Source organism: Nyctereutes procyonoides, unplaced genomic scaffold (assembly GCF_905146905.1).
Source record: "Nyctereutes procyonoides isolate TBG_1078 unplaced genomic scaffold, NYPRO_anot_genome, whole genome shotgun sequence".
NCBI classification, from domain to species: Eukaryota; Metazoa; Chordata; class Mammalia; order Carnivora; family Canidae; genus Nyctereutes; species Nyctereutes procyonoides.
In genome coordinates, this window is record NW_026575132.1 from 15,145,157 (window position 1) to 15,165,680 (window position 20,524).

At 40.1% G+C, this 20,524-nt stretch overlaps 1 protein-coding gene across 3 annotated transcripts in view; it reads left to right on the forward strand.

Moving 5' to 3' along the window:
• Positions 1-20,524, forward strand: part of ADAM23 (ADAM metallopeptidase domain 23) — a 169,343-nt gene that overhangs the window by 76,624 nt on the left and 72,195 nt on the right. For all 3 annotated transcript variants that reach the window (XM_055345459.1, XM_055345458.1, XM_055345460.1), the window contains exon 4: positions 11,320-11,383. In XM_055345459.1, the coding sequence (XP_055201434.1) occupies positions 11,320-11,383 (64 nt within the window). The remainder of the gene's footprint in view (positions 1-11,319; positions 11,384-20,524) is intronic.

The following is a 20,524-nucleotide window of genomic DNA, read 5'->3' on the forward strand; positions in this document are numbered from 1 at the left end:
TTGTTTAACAATCAGAGGCCTAGTGGATCATTTTTCCTTAAGATTTTTTAAAAAATGTGTTCATGAGAGACACAGAGAGGGAGAGGCAGAGACATAGGCAGACAGAGAAGAAGCACACTCGCTGCGGGGAGCCCCACTGTGGGACTCAATCCCAGGACCCTGGGACCATGACCTGAGCCAAAGGCAGACAACCACAGAGCCACCCAGGCGCCTAGTGGATCATTTGTTGATGCTGTGAAGTATGGGATGAATTTGAAGGTCATTTTTCTAAGTGGTAATTTAAAAAATGGGTGCTATTTTAATAGTAATTTTGTACTTGCTTGAAGAAGCCCTTAAGTTCTCGTTTTCCTCTTGGTCTTCTTGTTGCTATCTGTGTTCTTGTGTGCCAGCTTAGTTTGCTGTTACTGCAGAAGCATGTTTCTCGTTGCTGCATTGTGACAGTTGCTTGCACACATGTGCTATTTAGGAAGTCCTGGGGTTATCATCCCTAAACGTCCCCATTCTATGTAGGAAGCATCCCGCGATCGCCTATAGAATGTTGCTCTCCTGCTTCATGCAGAGCAACCTAGGATGACCATTTCCGATCCCTTTCCTTTATCGCGCTGTGCAGTCCTGCCTGTCAGTCTGTCCCGCAAGGCTTGCTCGGTGGCGTTGGGGCTCAGGTTAGCCAGCAGACACTGTCCAGCCTCAGGTTGGCTGGCACCAGTGAGACAAAGGGTTAGGCTCCTCCCGGGGAGGACAGCGCCCAGGAGATCGCCGTGGCCCGTCTACAGAACTCTTACTCTCCCTGAACTATTAAAAGATTGTAAAATTGCAGAGTTCACACTGGCACTTGCATAGCAGATGCTAGGACAAGTATCTGTGATTTACAGTAAAACCATTTGAAGAAATGGAAACGGTTAGGTAAAAATTCCATTGTCTTGGCTGATGCTCCGTTGGTCCTGCCTCTGTTTTATTTGTTTCTCCTCCATCTTCAGCCAGTAATTGAATGAGTGAAGGAAAGTTAAGGCCACCGGTTTTCACCTGCTGACGGCCTTGCCTTCCCGTTTCCGCGGGTCTCTTGCTGTTCTCTCCTGCTGCTAACATTAATTACTTTGCAGATGGCTCTAATTGGCCCAGTTAGAGAACCTCCTCTGCGCAGCCCTCCCCGGCCCTCCAGACTTTGCCGCTTGTGAGGAGCCAGGGTGCGCCTCGTGCTTTCCTCTGCCACACACCCGAGTCTGGCTTTCCCAGTCTGTGGTCCTGACCCCGACGTGCCCTTCTTTTCCCAGGTTACAGCTCCGTGCTGAGCCCCGTGTCCTGCCAGGGCCCCGATCTGCCTTTTTCACAGCCCTGCCCCCCGGGACAGATGCCCTGGCCCAGCTGGACTTGGAGCTCCCCCCTGGATAGGCCTCCCTGGCCTGCACCCGGTCCCCCTGGCTGTATCACCCGCTCTTTCCCGCCTGTGGTTCCCTATTTTGTCACAAATCTGACCGTATTTTGTCACAAATCCGCTTAGGCCTTGCTTTCTTCTTGAAAAAAATTCCTGATCGTCTTAGTTGAAATGTTTTCCTCTCTGGGGGCAGCCTGATGCTTTATTATTCATACCAGGCGACCTGTGGCCTTGCCTTGTTTCAGGTAGGAGATTATAAAACACCTCGACGGTATGGACTGTGTTTCTCTTTGGGTCCTCACCCACTCCCTCCAACTTGAACAACCTCCAGGTGTTCAGGGAGCGGTGGGAGGACCGAGTTGAGGGGACAGAGGGACAATCTGGCCACTGCTCCCCACATGGTTGCTGGGGGTGTCGATGGTGTCTGTGATTCCCTTCCTGTCCCGAACCTGGTGGGTAAATAAACCCCCATTCCCCACCTTCTTTTAAAAAATATCATATGTGTTGTGGCTCATTTTAGAAGCTAATATATATTCATTGTAACTAATGAATTAAGGAATTAATGGGTGAGCCAAAGAAAGAAAAGAAAAACCAATGACGGTTCCACAGAAAACAATAGCTCACTGTTATGTTTGAGTGTGTATCTTTGCAGATTTTTTCCTTTCTGTATTGTAAACATACTTTAAAAAGGTTACCAAACATAATATTCTCTTGTTTGCTATTTTCACTGAACAACGTTGTAAATATCTTTCCTATTGTCTGTAAAAACCACATATAAGTAAACCAGCTCATACCTACATCGTCTTCAGAGAATCATGGGTGTATATGTGTGAGTGCTCTTGTCTGGTTATTTCTTCAGGATACCTTTAAAAAGTAAAGTAGCACTTAGTAGATTATAAAAATTTATGGATTTAAAGGGTGAGTATGTTTTTAGGACTTTGATAGCTGTTGCCAAATTGTCCCCAGCAAGGCGCACTAATACACATTCCCAACAGTAATGCGTGGAGTGCTCGTTTTTTCTAACTCTTGCCAGCTCTGGCTGTTAATACTCATTTTTACTTTCTAAACCGATGGGAAAAATTGGTCTCTTTTGGTCGTTTTAATTTACAAGTCCTTTATTACTAGTGCAATTGTGCATTTGTATATAATTGAGGACCATTAGTATTTCTCGTTTTCTTTTTCCCCCTGTGAACGGCATTTTGCACATTCTGTTTCATTAATTGCCTGCCCACATCCTTTGCCCATTTTCTATTGAATTGTTTATCTGTTTTTACTTGGTTTTAATTTTGGCTCCTTATGTTAAGGATTGCAACCTTTGTTTTTCATATATTTTGCAGATTTCTTTCTTTTTTTTTTTTTTAGCTTTTCTTGAAATGTTGTTTATGGAATTTTTTAACTCATGGAAGTCTGAACATTTTTATGCAGTCTTATTTGTTGTGCTTTATAATTTCTGGATTTAATATTGTGCTTAAAAAGGCCTCTCCTTCCTAACACTCAGCTGTATTTTTCTAGCATATTTATAGCTTTATTTTCAGAAATATAAATCTGTAATGCAAATATTTTTAGTTTGGTATAAGACATGATTAGAGGTCTTTCCCCAAATATTAAGTCGCTTGTCCCATACATATTTATTCTTTAATCTCTCTCTCTCTTTTTTTAACCAATTTAAAATGCCATTATTTTTATATATAAAGTTTTTTATATGAACTTGAATTTCTTTCTGGGCTTTCTGTTCTCTCCTTTGAGCCATCTGTCTCATCAGGTCACTGCTGTGTAGCTTGGTTATTACAATAGTAATATAAATATAATACTAATATCCTATTCTAACTCTTTTAAGAAAAATGTTTAGGTAGTCATAAACATTTGGTCTTTAAGATGAACTTTGGAATAATTTTGTTGAGTTATAAAAATTTACTGGATCTTGCTTGGAAGTAACATTAAAGTTATAGAGTATATGTGCATCTATGCATCTGTACATACATGTTTATATATCTACATATATAACACATGCATGGAATTCATTTCTATTTTTGTCATTGTTGGTAGGAACTTTTCTCCTAGACTACTACTAGGTGGTTTTTGGTGATGCACATAAAAACGTATTTTGTTTTTGCATATTTATCTTGTAACCAGCTATCTTATTTAATGATTACTATTTCTGATAGATTTTTCCATTGGTTTCCTTTTTATTCTCTTGACCATTTCATTAATACTCGGAAAGAATGAAACACTGTAAACATATGTGCAGTTTTTCTGATAAACTGAAAAATGGAAGAAGCAGGGAGTTCTCCTAGGACGTGGCAAGAATTGGTTTTGGAGGAGAGCTGTCTGACCTGCACAAGGTTCAGGAAGGCAAGGTGGATAACGGGTCCATACCCACTCTTTACGATTTCACTGTGTGTGATGCCAAGTTTAATAGCTGTAAAAAGAAATGTTGGGCAAGTCAGAAGAGAACCCGCATTGGCAATATTCAACACACTGTAATATTCATTATTAGCTTTAAAGTTGTGCATCAGAACATTTCAGTTATGTGCAATTGTGTTCAAGAGGTATGCTGTTTTTATTTGGACTCCATTTCCCCTATGTTTAAAAAATACATATATTTTAAAGGTTTTATTTATTTATTCACAAGAGACACAAAGAGAGAGAGGCAGAGACATAGGCAGAGGGAGGAGAAGCAGGCTCCATGCAGGAAGCCCGATGTGGGACTCAGTCCCGGGACTCCAGGATCATGTCCTGAGCTGAAGGCAGATGCTGAGCCGCTGAGCCACCCAGGTGTCCCTAAAAATCTTTTTTGTTTCATGATCTGTGGGGTAAAACCACATATGTGAGAGTACCTGACACTCTGTTGTGGGGGAATCTTGGAATTTCTGGCATATACTTGCAGAGATATTGGCAGCTGCAGCTTGGAATGGGTTCGCCACTTCGTGTGGTCTGAGTTCAAAGACAAGAAGGAAAAATTAAACATCTTTCATTTTTATTTAATTAAAGATGTCTATTGGTGCTACTTCCTCTGAAGGGAACTCTTAATTGGCTACTCTCCTTGGTTCATCAAGCCAGCCTGGATGGTGGTCCTCAGCTTTCACATCTCCTCGAGTTCATTCCTCCTTTCTCTCCTCGCTCCTCCTTTGTCTATTTCCCTCCCTATTAACTTGCAGCCCTGCCTGGGTTCCCTGTTACATTAGGCTAGGGTGTTCTGAACTGGATTATGGTGCACAGGGCCATCACCTATGAGATGCAAGAGCGCCTCCGCATTAAAATTTTGGCCGCCACCTCTTATGTGATTTAGGAAATCATTAAATTCCTGTTGTGACCCTCAAAGAGGTTTACACCCCTCCATCCTGCTTCTGCTAGGAGTGTTCTCCACCTGCAGCTCTCCTTCTATGAAATATGCCCACATTCCCAGCCCTTGCCTAGCAGGCTGTCTTTGTTTGATTTAACACAAAGCTTCTTTTCAATCTGTAATTACTTTTACCCACTTAACATATCATTTCTGCTCTTTTAAATTCCAACCTCTTCATGCCTACAATCCTTTAGCACAGCTTTAAAGTCTTATTGTATTGTTTACACTCAAAGGATTATATATTTTCTAGCTGAAACACTTTTGGTATAAAAATTATTTTAGGTGGGATGATTAATTTTTTCCTAAACCCTAAGAAAAGTGGCTGTTGAAAAATCATTTGACTTCTAAGCCTATTGTTTCCAAAAAAGGAAAGCAACATAAGGACAGAGGATAATTATAAGGGTACAAACTTATGCTTCTATGAATGTACTGAGTTTAAATTCTGTGTCTCTCTTCATTACAAGTTATAGTAATTATTTGATGAATTAAAAATATGTATGTGCGTGAAAGGAAAAAAGAGAAGCTTCTAGTGTAAAAAGGGAACAGGCATGGTGTTTCATTGTACAGCGCTATTATGCTCAAAGCCCCATGAAGTTGTGAATCTCCATAGTGACCAGCGTTTGTTATTAAATGAATGAATGAGACCTGGTGGAGAGGGCAGCAGGGGACTTCTTGAGTGTATCTGTCAAGGGCCACTGGGCATGATCAGGGCTTCCAATATTGAGAAGCTAAACCCTGTCAAACAGAAGATTATCAGATGGGTACATTTCATACATTATGAAAGTGGAAATTAGCGGCAGTCTTGTTTTTCTAGACACAATTTAATTTTTAACTCTTTGTTTACATAAATGTTTACTCTGTTCCTATCCCAATTTTGAACACATATGGAAATATCTTATGGGTTCTACTACTGAGGACTGAATTAAAATATTTGTGCTACCATTCATTTAAGAATGAAGACATCATGTGACAAGCATAGCTGGACAAGACCTGACAAGTCCATAGTGAATGTGGATTTAGAGCTTTTTGGCTTCCACATCTCTGACTGCTGACTCCTCTCCCACTATCTCTCGATGTTTTGCACTTAGAGAACCTAAGGGGACTACCCAAGATTGTCCTAAAACAATGGCCGTATAAACATAATCACAGAGGCCAAAAGCAACTGGAGAAGGAGACAAACTCACAGACTGCTTGCTTAGTAGCATCTCAGCTTTAGGGTATTTTTTCATTTCATAGACTAACCTGACCTTCCATATAGAACTTATGTATGTACCTTAAATTTGACTTTGAGGTGGGGTAACCATGTATCCCAGACCTTGGTTTACATCTTTTGTCCTGTCTCTTATTAATGTGCCTCTTTTCACTGCCCAAAATGGCCTGATTTGGGTGATAAATTATATGACCATCCAGATGGTAAGCTTTGGTGCTTGCTACTATTCTTGACTTTTCCCTAGCTCCGCTGGTGAAGGAATGCTCTGTTGGCCTTTAGGTCCTGTTAGAAGAGCTCATTTTGTTCCCACAATTTTTTAATTAGAGGTATAAATTCTGAGGGCTCAACGTATTAATTTCAGTGAATGTAGCAACGTATTAATTTCAGTGAATGTAGATTGCAGAACTGGACTTCTAGAGACTGGTAATTTGACTTTTTTTTTTTTTTAATAAAGAAGTAAATGACTTTTAACTCATGTAGACCAGATGATTTCCTTGTGGTCTAGCCTTTGTCTTCCCTAGCATTTTTCCTCATAGCCCAAGGCCCTGACCTTTACTTTATCTCTTTCTGAACAATTCAATTTGCTCGATTGACCTTTCATAACAGCGTTATCCAAAAGAAAGCATATATATAATTCTTTCTTTAGAGTAAAGGATTCAAGTCTTTTCCCAAAAAACCTAGGAGTCATTCACCCTTTTTGGTTAATAAGATTTTTAGGCACAAGGGATTCCTGGTAAGTAACTTATCGCCAGTGATTAAGCTCCTTGGCTTCTTCATAATGAGCCTCCCTATAGTGAAAGATATTAACCTTTGGAAGTTTTGACCACTTGGCTATTCATGTGCTTACTTTCATTAGACAGATAAATCTCAAACTTAAGGACTCCAACAAATATATTTACATAGGAAAAATTTCCCCAAGGCATATTTCTCTCTTTGTGTGAATTTCCAATGCTTAGATATTGTAGCAGTTTTCTTTGTATATTGCTGTATTTGCTGATGATTCTGAAATTCTTTGAACATTAAATTTCTAAATTTTTCTTTGTGATAAAGCTTGGCATTAGTACAGTTGAAACTATGTTTCTGTAACAAAGATAAAACCTGATATTTAACACTGTAAAATTTCATCTTTTATTTTTATTCATTTTTTAAAGATTTTATTTATTCATGAGAGACAGAGAGAGAGAGAGAGAGAGAGAGAGAGAGAGAGGCAAAGAGAGAAGCAGGCTCCATGCAGGGAGTCCAATGTGGGACTCGATCCTGGGACTCCAGGATCACGCCCTGGGCTGAAGGCAGGCGCTAAACCAATGAGCCACCCAGGGATCCCCTATCTCTTACCTATATTATGGTCCATTACAAGTTGAGTGGCTTTCCTCAGAAGCTCTTCTCCAGATAATGATGTAGGAACTAGGTTGCATCTATCTTGCAGCCATGTCATCTAGGGCATGTGGCTTCCAGAGTTGCCATGGAAGAGAGAACTTGGAGAATCATGCATGGAGTGTAATGGCCACACTAGAAGGGTGAACATTACTACCCTCTGTATCTTATGAGCCATAATTCAGTCTCTTGACCTTAAACTCACTGCTGGGAGAAGCATTGAAGCATAGGTTTACTGTGCTAGGAAGCGAAAAATGAAATGAGATATAGTGGCTGCATCGCATCATTTCTACCACAGCTCCTTTCATTGGTTTGATTCTTGGCTCACTTGTCATGTTTTAATAGTCTTGCCATTCTCCTGCTCTTAGACTTCAGCATCTTCAGGGTGCTTAGCCTGGCCCTTCATACTTGAGTAAAATCGCATTCAGCCTGACTCTAGAATTCATGTTCTTCTCAATACCACAGTGGTATAGAGTCACCATTAAAGTGCAGAGTGAGGAAGTTCAAGAGAATTTCCTTACTCTGGTTCTTCCACTCTTTCCCACCTTGCTTTGAACTTGCATCCTACAGTTATCCCTTTACTTCCAAGGATCACCCCTCTTTCACCAGATAATTGGCATGAGAGGCATTGTGGTAGCCATGTCATAGCTTTAAGAATTAGAAAAAGCATGTTTATTTCAGAATTTAGGGTGTTCCCCAGCTCCCTTTTATCAGTTCTCACAAGAGATTAAGTACCAATTGGCTGATCAACAAAGCAACTTGACCATTTATGCTTGGAACCACACTTGCCAGATAGGGCAGCATTGGCATGTGAGAACATTCCGTTTCCAACAGGAAATTCTACTGGGGCAACTAGTAGAAGCAGAAGTGGGGGGAAGGCTTGAAGAGCATCTGCAAGCAGAGACTGCCAGACAACTCCTTCTTAGGCAAACGGAGATGGAGATTACCTGCTTCTTCCCCACTGGGTGGGGCCAGAGACACACCACCACATAATTATTCATTTCTTCTTTCCAGTGTTACTTGTTCATCACTGAAAGATCTGACTTCAAATGACTTTAAGAACATTATAATTAATTAGTTTACATTTTGTTGTTAATTCACTTTCAGGGAGATTACAAATGTTTGCTCACTTGGCCAGTATTGATTAAGGGCCTACTATGCGTTAGGGATTATGCCACGTATTAGGATGTTGTGGTGAGCAACAGAAACAGTGTTAAGGGAGAGAGTGCCATGGTCAGACTGGAGGAAAGGATGGAGCAAATGGTGAGGTGGTGCTTTTTATAGGAGGTGAAGGGTGGAATGGTGTGATGACAGGAGCACACAGTGTTATGTCCAGCTCAGTGTCTGTCACAGACTCCTGTAAAAGTCACTGTTTTTCTTCTTTAAGACTCCCAAATGCAGGAGATGTTAGAAATAGTCATGTCCATGGTCAGGGGGAGAGGGAGGGAAAGCCCTTTAAAAGGGGTAAATAAGATAATTAAAGTGACCTTTATCAGATTTGACAATTAATAGTTAGAATGCTATTATATGCCCTTGTCATCACAAGCAAATAAATTTGTTTTTAACTCTTAGACATGCTCCAGTAATCCCGTGGTTGAGAATTTTGAAAATAATGAATTACCTGTAGAGAAAGGTAATTAGAAGATAGCTAGTGAAACATCTCTCTGCCTTGGTGTTGTAGAAGCATTCCTCAGAGAAATGTTACCATCAACAGCCCTGTTTATGTATATTCACCATGCTAATAGCTGACTTAATTAACTAGAAATGAAAGAAGTTTCTGCACCCTGTCAGGTATTTCCAAGTACATAGAGTTAAGAATTGTCATTACTTTGACTATTACTTAGCTTGTTAAAAGGGAACGAATAGACGTACCATAATTTGTTTTCAAATGTAGAACATCAGTAGATACACATTTGATTAATAATTTCAATAGAAGTTGTCTAAGGCGCCAGCATTTACCTTATTTCTGTGTTGTAAAGGCACACATGGGTCTCTCCCTCCACGGACTGGCTCTGAGCTGCCTTCAGCCTTCCTCCCCCTGGCATGTTAGACCTGGGTCAGATGCAGCTCTCAAAATGATGCAAAATTATTTGAAGTATATATTTCTTTTAAAGAAGTAGTGTCAAAATTTCCTAATAAGAAAACCTACACTTAGGCAGAACTAGAGAAAATAGAATGTCAGAGTAGGAAGGGACCTGAGGAAATCATCTGCTCCAGCCCTTTTGTAGAAGAGGAAGTGGAGGCCTAAATTTAGGGCATGCATCTGGCTCATACATAGTAGAACCTACTTTTTGTCCTCCACTTACCCTTAGGATGAAATGAGTTAACCTCTTTCTGGTCCCTAGCACAGTGCCTAGGACCTAGTGAGTGTTCAGCACATGTGACCTATTGTTTGGCATCAATATTTCTAGTGGCAGAGCCCAAAGAGGAACTCAGATGTCCTAATAGTGGCTCTGAGGCTTGTATTTTGTATTCCCTATATTGTATAGGGAGAAGAGTGTTTGTGGAGAAGTTGAATTAAAATAAAAACATTGGGGATGCTTGAGTGGCTCAGTGGTTGAACCTCTGCCTTCAGCTCAGGGCATGATCCCAGAGTCCCCAGATCCAGTCCTGCATCAGGCTCCCCACAAGGAGTCTGCTTCTCCCTCTGCCTGTGTCTCTCCCTCTCTCTGTGTCTCTCATGAATAAATAAAATCTTTAAAAAAAAATAGTGGCAGCCTCATTGCTCATTGCTGAGCACGGACTTGGTGCTGAGTTCTGGGCTAAGCATTGTGTGCATCTAACTTCCCAAATCCCATGAGATTCATACTCTCTATTGCCTTCGTTTGACTCAAGTAAAGTCTGAGTTGGGTAACTGGCCTGTGGTCACAGCAGTAATAAAGCACTGGGCTAGGTTTACGGCCTGCTTTGTCTGATTCAAAGTCTTTACTGTTGGCTGTTATTTTACTCCAGGGGTTGGCCAACTATGGCCCACGGGCCAAATCAAGCACACTTGTTTTTGTACAGTCCTCAAGCTAAACATGTTTTTTACATTTTTAAGTGGTTAAAAAAATTAAAGAAGAAAGAATTTCATGACATGTGAAGATTCATGAAATTCAAATTTCAGTGTCCATAAATGAAGTCTTACTGGAACATAGCTACACTCATTTGTTTATATTGCCCGTGTCTGGTTTTGTGCTACCTCAGTAGAGCTGAGTAGTCGTGACAGAGACCACATGCCTTGAAAAGCCTAAGATATTTTCTCTCTGGCCTTTATACTTCTCAGTGATTATATATTGAGATTCCAGTTATTTAGAGCATAATTGTGGGCTTTTTGTAGGGTCTGTCTCCTCCTGTTACCTGCCTTTTCTCTTTGTTCCATGTTAATTAACCTATCACTCAAATGATGCTTAGTGTCTAAATTTTGTATCTTTACTTAATTCTGCTCTGTTACACAATTTATCCTTCCAAAGGACCCATTCTGACAGCATGTTCTGATTGTTTCACTCCACTCTTCTTAAGGCATCATTTCTACTCTGATTCTTTTTTTTTTTTAAATTTTTTTTAATTTTTATTTATTTATGATAGTCACAGAGAGAGAGAGGCAGAGACACAGGCAGAGGGAGAAGCAGGCTCCATGCACCGGGAGCCCGATGTGGGATTCGATCCGGGTCTCCAGGATTGTGCCCTGGGCCAAAGGCAGGCGCCAAACCGCTGCGCCACCCAGGGATCCCATCTACTCTGATTCTTGAGTACAGTTTATCACTTATGCCCCCATGTTTTTAAATAGCTGATCCCTATATAAACTCAGTATAAACTGAGTTCACCCTTATAGTATCTATATGTTGTCTTTTTAAGAGGGTGAGAAATGATTTGTTGCTTGATGCCATTCAAAGCTTTTGATGAGAACATGTTCATAACCATGGACTGTGTTTCTTTGTGGTCTACTGGCCTTCTGCAGCAGCCATCTACTGAGCTGATTATCTTTAAACCTCTAAGTGTCTTAGATGCAGAAATCACTCTATTTTCTTTTCCTTGTAGTGGTTTGCTGTCTTCTGATTATGTGGAGATCCATTATGAAAATGGGAAGCCACAGCACTCTAAGGTACAGTTAAGAACATTTGGAAATCCTGTAGCATAAACATACGTGCTCATAGAATTATTCATTGCATGCTGCATTGTTTTGAAGTTTCTCAATAAGATTATCTGTTCTCTTGTACAACAGTGCTATTTTTAAATTTGAAATAAGTTTAGAAGAAACTTACTAAAACATACAAATGTTTGAGATAACATTAGAGATTTTGTATATTCGGACCAATAAAGAAATGTTTATTGTTTTGGTTTTAGATATAGCATCTTCTGTAAATGAATGGTATAAAGAGGTATCCAGTTCCATAGCAATACTTTCAAGTAGTAGATCACCAGCTTGTGGTCACAGTGTGTGACCAGACTAGAATGGCTGTTTTGTCCAAGTGACTTTGTTGCCTGAGAGGGGCAGAGGACAGGTGGGGGAAGGGAGATTCAGGGAACAGTGTCCTTCTTAATCTTCCTAAGAGTTCTGGGAGATGGGTATTATTATTTCTGTTATGCAAAGGAAGGAAGAAATTGAGGCGGAGAGAGGGCAAATAAACATACGCAAGGCCATCATACATTGTAATAGGTAATTGGGTACTCAATCTCATTTAGTTGGAGATGAACTATTCTCTTAACAGAGTGTCAATAAGGAGAAAGTGGGTTTAGATGAAAATGAGATTATTTGTATGTAAGGAAGCCAGTGATCTCCACCAGTTGGGATGAAAATCCTTGGAATGGCTACATTCAGATATTCTGGTATGTAGGAAACCCACAGAGTGCCACTGAGCCTAAGCAGTGTCCACGGAGCAGATACCATGGGCATAGGAGAGGAAACAGGGAAGCAAAACACAATGGGAAACATTGGGCTCTTTTTTCTATAAAAATTTTATTTATTTATTCACAAGAGACACAGAAAGAGAGGCAGAGACAGAGGCAGAGGGAGAAGCAGGCTCCCTGTAGGGATGTGGGGCTCGATCCCAGGACCCCGGGATGTGGGGCTCGATCCCAGGACCCCGGGATCACGACCTGAGCCAAGGCAGACACTCAACCACTGAGCCACCCAGGCATCTCTGGATTTTTTTTTTTCTACATCGCTAATGAGTATTGGCACAGAAGTGGGCCTTTTATAGGTGGACTTGCTGGGTTGTGTAGCACAAAGAACATGTTTTTTTCAGTGCGATAGCTTTTCGCCAGGTATTTATGGGTGGCCTTAATTGTAAATACCGCCTGGGGGGGTATGGAGTTTCCCAGGAATTATAACTGTCCAATTAACTGTGGGCACATCTGTAATTCACTGCGTGTTTTAAACCTTTGAATTTTGTGCCACAGATTAAGAACTCCCTGTTATTATCCTTACTATCCTGTCAGTTCTTGCCTTAGGCTGCATCAGGGGGGTTGTTGAATCTCTTGAAAAGTTGATGCTGTGGAAGGCGAGCAGAAATGCTAAATCAAGCACGGGAACAGTGCTTTCTGGCATTCGTACAAACCAAAGCTTCCGTCAGCTATGCCAGTGCCCTGAGCGCTGCGGATGCTGAATCATGAGTCTGGAGTAGAGGAGATGGCATGGGAACTTTATAGACTCAGCAAAGGAGCCACCTTTGCAGGCCACAGTAACCTGAGTCAAACTTCTCACTAACAAGTTCAGTCAGTTTTTCTTTCTTTCTTTCTCTTTTTTTTTTCTTTTTAAGAAGCAGAAGAACTAATTGGCCTCCAGAGGTCATTTGAGGTCCCAAAAGGAGGCCTGATTAATCTGACACATCAGAGCTCGTATCAGTTGCAACTAGAATTTAAAACAAAGGGTATTTCAACTCTGGCAAAGCAAGTGTTTGTTGCAATTTTTTTTTATGTTCCTTACTATTCTCTTATGTTCCTTACCTTCCTCCCATTTTCCAAATAGATCATCTACCCAGACTTACTTGCATCATATGTGATGAATTAATGGTAACAGTCTGTTTTTTATGTGTCTGTATTTGTATATACACCCCCTAAAACCAAGACGACATGGTGCACACGAACTTGAAGCAGCATTTTTTAACCTAATAACATTATGAACATTTTAGCATGTATTAAATAAACTTCTAAATTTTTATTTCTAAAAATGCATAATATTCCTTCCTATAATTTTATTTTTTACTTTTTTATGTTTTAAAGATTTTTACTTATTTATTCATTAGAGACACAGGGACAGAGGCAGAGACACAGGCAGAGGGAGGAGAAGTAGGCTCCCTGTGGGGAGCCCGATGTGGGACTTGATCCCAGGACCCCAGCATCACAACCTGAGTGGAAGACAGACACTCAACCACTGAGCTACCCAGGTGCCCCTCTTACAATTTATTTTAAAATCCCATAGCAATAGAAACTTAGATTGCTTTCAGTCTTTTACTATACAAATAATAGTAAGGAAAGGGCTGATACATTTTTTAAAGATTTTATTTATTTATTTATTTATTTATTTATTTATTTATTTATGAGAGAGAGAGAGAGAGGAGAGAGTACAGAGGGAGAAGCAGAAAGAGACTATGTGGAGCTGATGTGGGACTCGATCTTACGACCCTGAGATCGTGAGCTGAGCTGAAACCAAGAGTAGGACTCCAACCACCTGAGCCACCTAGGTGTGTCTCCTGAAACATTTTTTTTTAATAATTTTTTTAATTTTTTTTTATTTATTTATGATAGGCACACAGTGAGAGAGAGAGAGAGAGGCAGAGAAACAGGCAGAGGGAGAAGCAGGCTCCATGCACTGAGAGCCCAACGTGGGATTCGATCCCGGGTCTCCAGGATCGCGCCCTGGGCCAAAGGCAGGCGCTAAACCGCTGCGCCACCCAGGGATCCCCATCCTGAAACATTTTGAACACATCTTTAATAATTGCTTAAGGATTAATTCTGAGAATGGGATTTTCTAGGTCAAAGCCTTTTCCTTAAAGGCTTTTGGTTCCTACTGATAGTTTTTCTTTCTGAAAGTTTGTTTAGATCCACATTCCCTCTACCATTACATACATATTTTTTAAAACTTTTTTTTTTAACTTCACGCTGCTTTCCACATTAGGAAAATCTTTGTACAGAGTACCAGTGAAGGAAATTAACATGTAAGGATGGTGAGATTAATTAAACTTATTTCACCTAGTGTGCAACTTTTCTTCCAAAGATTTCATACTGTTTAGACAAAAGTGCATGCACACACACTCTGTTATTCACTAGAGATGAAAAAGATTACTCCTAGCCTATTTTGCTTTGACCTTAAGTATAAGTATGGACATTTAAAATATCCTGCAAATGAGTTCAATCAGAATGATGAATCCACACTTTGAAGAAGCTTGTCTAGGTTTTCCCACCTCACCACCACCTAACCCTTCCCTAGCTAGTTCCTACTTCTTAACCAATAGAGGACAATGTCTTAGGTTTTTATTTTTATTGGATGAAAGTGGGTTAAAAAGACATTTTTTTTTTCCGGGGAGCCTGGGTAGGTCAGTTGGTTGCGTTTCTGCCTTCGGCTCTGGTCATGATTCCAGGGTCCTGGGATGGAGCCCCATGCCCTGCTCAATGGCGAGCCTGCTTCTCTCCCTCTCTCTCTCTGCCCCTCCCCCTGCTTGTGCTTGCTCTGCCAAATAAAATCTTTTTTTTTTTTTTTAAAGGACTTTTTTCCTTGTGAAGCAAAGATAGGAACTGGAGAGGTCAACAATTAAGTAATCAATATAAAATAGGTACCAGGCATCAGTCAATGATAATGGAGGAATTTTGCTCTGCATTCAACAGAACAATCACTTTGGTTAGAGTTCCTAACCACACAGTGCTTTGCGCACAGTATATGATAAAACAAATTCGATTTGTTGATCGACTTTGTTGATGAAACTATTAAAACTGAGTTAATTTTTAGTATTCTTGTAAAAGAATTATGTATAGTTATGATAGTATAAGAGTACTTTTCAACTGTAACTTAGTTCTATTAAGTCCCTTTTAGGCGAACCAATACCTTTGAGTGCTTACTAATACCTCAGTTTCAATTCTGCCTGTGAAAAGAAGTATCAACTTGACAGCAGCCGAGAGGGAACAGATAGATGCTGTGCTCCCATCTCCACTTCCCTTTATTACTCTTTATCATTATTGGGTGGGGAATATGTCCTTTCCTAGCTCTGTTTTCTCACCCCGGCCTCTTCCTGTTGCCTTGCTCACTCCTGCTCTGGGAAGGAAGAGCCACTTAACTGATGGGAAGGAGTTGGGTATGTCAGCATAGTTCTTAATCCCTTCTTTTGTGGGTCTCACCTCCCTGCAGGAAGAGGTGCAATCTCTATCCTCTTCCACACTCTCAGTTGCACAGTAGCAGCCGTGTGTGTGTGTGTGTGTGTGTGTGTGTTGGTGGGGGGGGGGTTGTTGTTCCATGTTGTCTATCCCTGGGTGGGTAAATGTAGCAAACTCAGGGCTGCAGCATTAGCAGGCCCACTGGATTCTCAGCTAATCCTCTCCTCCCGCATACCACTATCAGAAATGGAGGTACCCCTAGGATCTGTTTCGGTCCTGGATCACTTGTATGGATACCACTCCACACGCTCCAAGATACCTATAATCTGAATGCTGGACAGTAGTAAGTGCTGGGGAAGATGTGGAGAACTAGAACCCTCACATACTTCTGGTAGGAATGTAAAATGGTGGTGCTGCTTTGGAAAACAGGTTGGCAGTTCCTCAAAAAGTTAAGCATAGAGTTACCTTAGGGCCCAGGTGTTCCCTTCTGGGTAGATATCTAAGTGAACTAAAAACATATGTTTAAGCAAAAACTTGTACGTAGATGTTCAGAGCAGCATTATTTGTAATTATTCAAAAAGTGGAAACAACCCAAATGGCCATCAGTCGATGAATAAATAAGCTGTGCTACATCCACACAAGCGAATATTAATCAGTCATAACAAGTAAGGAAGTACTAATGCATGGTACAACATGGATGAATCTTGTAAACATTATGCTAAGTCAAAGAAGTCAGCCACAAAGGACCATATATTGTATGATTCCATTTTTAAAAAATGTCCAGAATGGGCAAATCCATGAAGACCAAAAGTAGGGTATGGTTGCCAGGGGCTGGGGGTAAGGAGGAGTGGGAAATTACTGCTCATGGGTGCAGGGTTTCCTGTTGAGGTGATGGACGTATTCTGGAATTAGTGGTGATGGTACAGGACAACTCTGTGCGTGTACTAAAAACCACCGAATTACACCCTTTACAAGGGTGAATTTTATGGCTTGTCGCTTATATCTTAAAGAAAAAAGAGACCCTCAGGTGGGGAATGGGGGTCTATTTACCCACCTTCTCAACAAACATGAATCCTTTGCACTTCTCCGACTGATCTTGTCACTCAGGCTCATGAATAAGTCATTCGTATTCATTAAACAGATACTGATTCAGCTTCTTGTGATCTAGTCCCTGTTCCAGGTACTGGCTGTATATCAGTGAACCAAGCAGATAAAAATCCCTGCCTTGGTTCTTTGCTTTATCACTATAATCACATCATCCTCCTGGAAGTTTTTGTACTTTTTTTTTTTTATTATTATTATTCGAGTCATCACCACAGCTCAGTTCAAGCTCACTTCTTCCGTGAAGTGTTCTTGGCAGGGAATTGCTGTTGGAGGAAATGGCCTCTGTGGGCATAGCTCCTGGCTGGGAAATGGAAAAAAAAAATCATGAGAGCAGACAACACTGGTTCGTCACAAAGCTATTTTAAGTTTGAATAGGATAATTTTGTATGAACTATTAAAAATTTATGTAGCATTGGTACAGCTAAACTGTTCTAATACTTGAACATTTTTCTCCTTTTGAGTTTAATGAAGATAAATAATTAAATGGTATTGGGGTCTCAAGTTCCCTGAATCTCTGAAATATTTTTTTCATTTCTTTATGCTGCAGTATTCAAATTCAAGTCTATGTGCCCGGTTAAAGATATCTTTTTCTCTTTTGCTGCCAGCCCACTGATGTGTTAAATAGATTAATAGACCCTGATGATTGAAAAGTGTGAATTTAAGGATATGTGTGTAGAATAATCACTTGCACATTATGTCCTATTTTATTATTATATTCAGAAGCTGGATATTTTATATTTTTATATTAAAAATATACATGTTTGTGAGCTTAGGCCCATGTAGTTTTTTTCCAAATGTTTATCCAGATGTTTAGGAGTTTATGAGAGTTTATCTTTTAAAAAGATTTATTTATTTATTTGAGAGAGAGAGAGAGAGAGAGCAGGGGCAGAGGGAGAGAGAATTTCAGGCAGACTCCCGGCCGAGTGTGGAGCCTGACTCAAGGATCCATCTCCCGACCCTGAGGTCACTATCCTGAGATCACGACATGAGTGGAAACTGCCCACTGTGTCGCCCAGCACCCCTAGAGTTTATGGGGGTCTCTTTATGATGAAGATAATAAGAACTGGCTGATTGAACTTTATTGAGGAGTAGATGAAATCATTAAACAGAGACACTAAGGTGGGGCAGTTTTAAAATAAATTAAATAAAAACAATAGGTTCTATTTTCCAATAGGTTGTATTTAAAGTGAGTAGAAAGAAAGAATCAGACTATTTCTGTCATTTGATTGATAATACTAGGGAACCACCTAGGTTTTCCTCTTTAGGTGGTTAGCATTGGACTCACAGAGCTGTTTTCTGGTGAGGAAGTGTTTTCAAAGATGCACATTCAGTCAGTGTCCCATTATTAGCAGGTGTGGCCTGGTGGTTCTGAGTGGCCTTCTGAGCTTGGCAACCTTGTGTAGCAAAGTTGCCATTATTTGAGCATTATCTGGCTTGTGGAGTGTTCAGATGTGTGGAAGGTAGTAGGTTGGGGAGCATACTTACTAGGATTTTTAAGTTCCTTTGACTAGCCAATAACTTCTACTTATCAGAAGCTCTATTTTAAAAAATTTAAATAACTCACTGACAGTTTTGAAACGAAAAGTGCTGATGCCTGTGTGGACACACATAGACTTGTGTCATGCACTGGATGAGCCCGTTGTGTTCTCCTGCCTGCTACTTGCCTAGTCACAGATCTGTGATGAGCTCGTAGGTATTGTCTCAAAGAGGCTGGCCAGTGCTCTAGAACTGTCCAAGTCCTTCCCAACTGGAGAAACACTAACTGGGAAGCCTGAAAACATGTCATTCAGTTTGGATTTTGCTTTCTTTAATAGGGCCTTTTAGCACTTTGTCACTGTCTCCCAATCTGTACATGGAGATAGTAGTTACTATGAGACTGTGAGTGAGTGCTCAAGATGGTTAGATCCTTGGGTGGAAGGCAACCCCAGAGCCGACTCTCCAACGTCACCACTCCCGAAGCCTTCTGGGAGTGGCCCCTATCCCTTGGCCCCCTCCCATTATCCCTGTTACCCAAGAGGGAATGCCTCTTTTCAACTATGATTTATTTAATATGAAATACTTTGAAAGGTTACTTTGCAATGGTATTTATAAAATGTTGCATACATCTGGAGAGTTACCAGATAGTATTTTTATGCTAATGCTTTCTTAAAAACTTGTTATAATTTTAGTAATAAGAAACTCAGAAAATCCTTTAATACTACCAGATACTAATATTAAATTAGAGCCTGCTGAATTGCTCATAGTGCTTAATGTAACTACACAATCTAGATATCCCAGCTTCCTTATGATAATAAATGTCAGGGATTGCATGTTACCTTGAGTCTTATTTACGGTTTAGAGAATATGGTGATTTACCTTCAAATATACAGAGAACTGAAACAATTCCTTCAGATAATATCCTACCTTAATTAAAACAACTAACAATGACTTTTACACGGAGAGACCATCAATCTTCAGTTTCTAATGTGAATTAAAATAAAATCTAAGAAAGGAGATGGAGATATTTTCTAGCAAAAAGAAGAATATTTTTAGGAAAATCTGGAAAACATAGCTTTTCTTAGAAAGGTCAAGGAAATATGACAGTGTTTGCTATGCACTTCTAATAATCACCTGACTTAAGAGAGCCTCTTGGTGTGATACAAAGTGCTAAGTAACCAGTTTGATGGAATTTGCAGTTACCTATGGTTGTTTTTAGAATCATGTGAAGAGTGAAATTTAACTACAGAATATTGACCTGGATTCACAAATTGCTGAGATGCATGATACCATTTGTCCTTATAAGGTCCAGTGTTGAATATGCAAATAAAACTTGTCATATTGCATACAAGTCAATATTTATGTTAAAGGTTGCCTTTTGAGAACCAAACCCCATACAAAAGCAAACTTTTACAAAATATTAACAATTTGATTATAATACCAAATTGAGACAACCAGCATTGGAAATGTGTATTATAGTTTCTAAGGGGAAGCAAACTGAGTTGGTTGAGGAGTGGTCATTTGCTATTTGGACAGACACTTTCTATCACTGTAAATAATCTCTGAGGCTATTGTAATACAGTGTAATGAACACTGATCAAAATGACTGTAAATCATCAGTGAAAAGTATGTTCAATATGTTATATTTAAGAAAACAAATAGGATGCTCTGGTTCAACAGTGTGGATTCAGTGCTTATATTTATCTCTATTCCCTCCCAACAACCTAGTCAAATACCAGTTAAAGAATAAAAAACGATATAAACCTACAAGGACAAAGGCAAGAGAAGAAAAGACTGCAGACAAGAGGTATCTGTAAACTTTTAGGAGATAGAAAGCAAATGGAAGAGGGGTAACTGTCAGGTTTGAGTTTTTCCTGTTCTGTTAAGTTCCATTAGGGGAAAACCAAGAAGCAAGCCAATTGAAGATCCAGGAATTGAAAGCACATGAAAACAGAGAGGCTGGTTGAAAGTCTACAAGAGGGTACTTCAATCCCTGATGTACTCCATACCCCATATAACCAGGCAGCCGTCCCTTCTCTGCTCTGATAGAAGAGTTCTGTTTATAGAGAAAAATGGAAAGGAGTGAATTATCAGAGAAATAATAAAAGTTTCCTAGAACTGAAGTGCATGCATTTTCTTGATTAAAAGGTTTGACCAAGTGTTTAGCACAGTGAATAAACAAAGACCCACACCAAGGCACGTCTTGAGATTTCATGAAAATGGGGATGAATAAAACTCTCTAAAGTTTTCTTGAAAGGGGAAAATTTTATTTTATAAAAATTATCAAGGGGTGCCTGGGTGGCTCAGTCAGTTAAGCATCTGCCTTCAGCTCATGTCATGATCCTAGGGTCGTGGG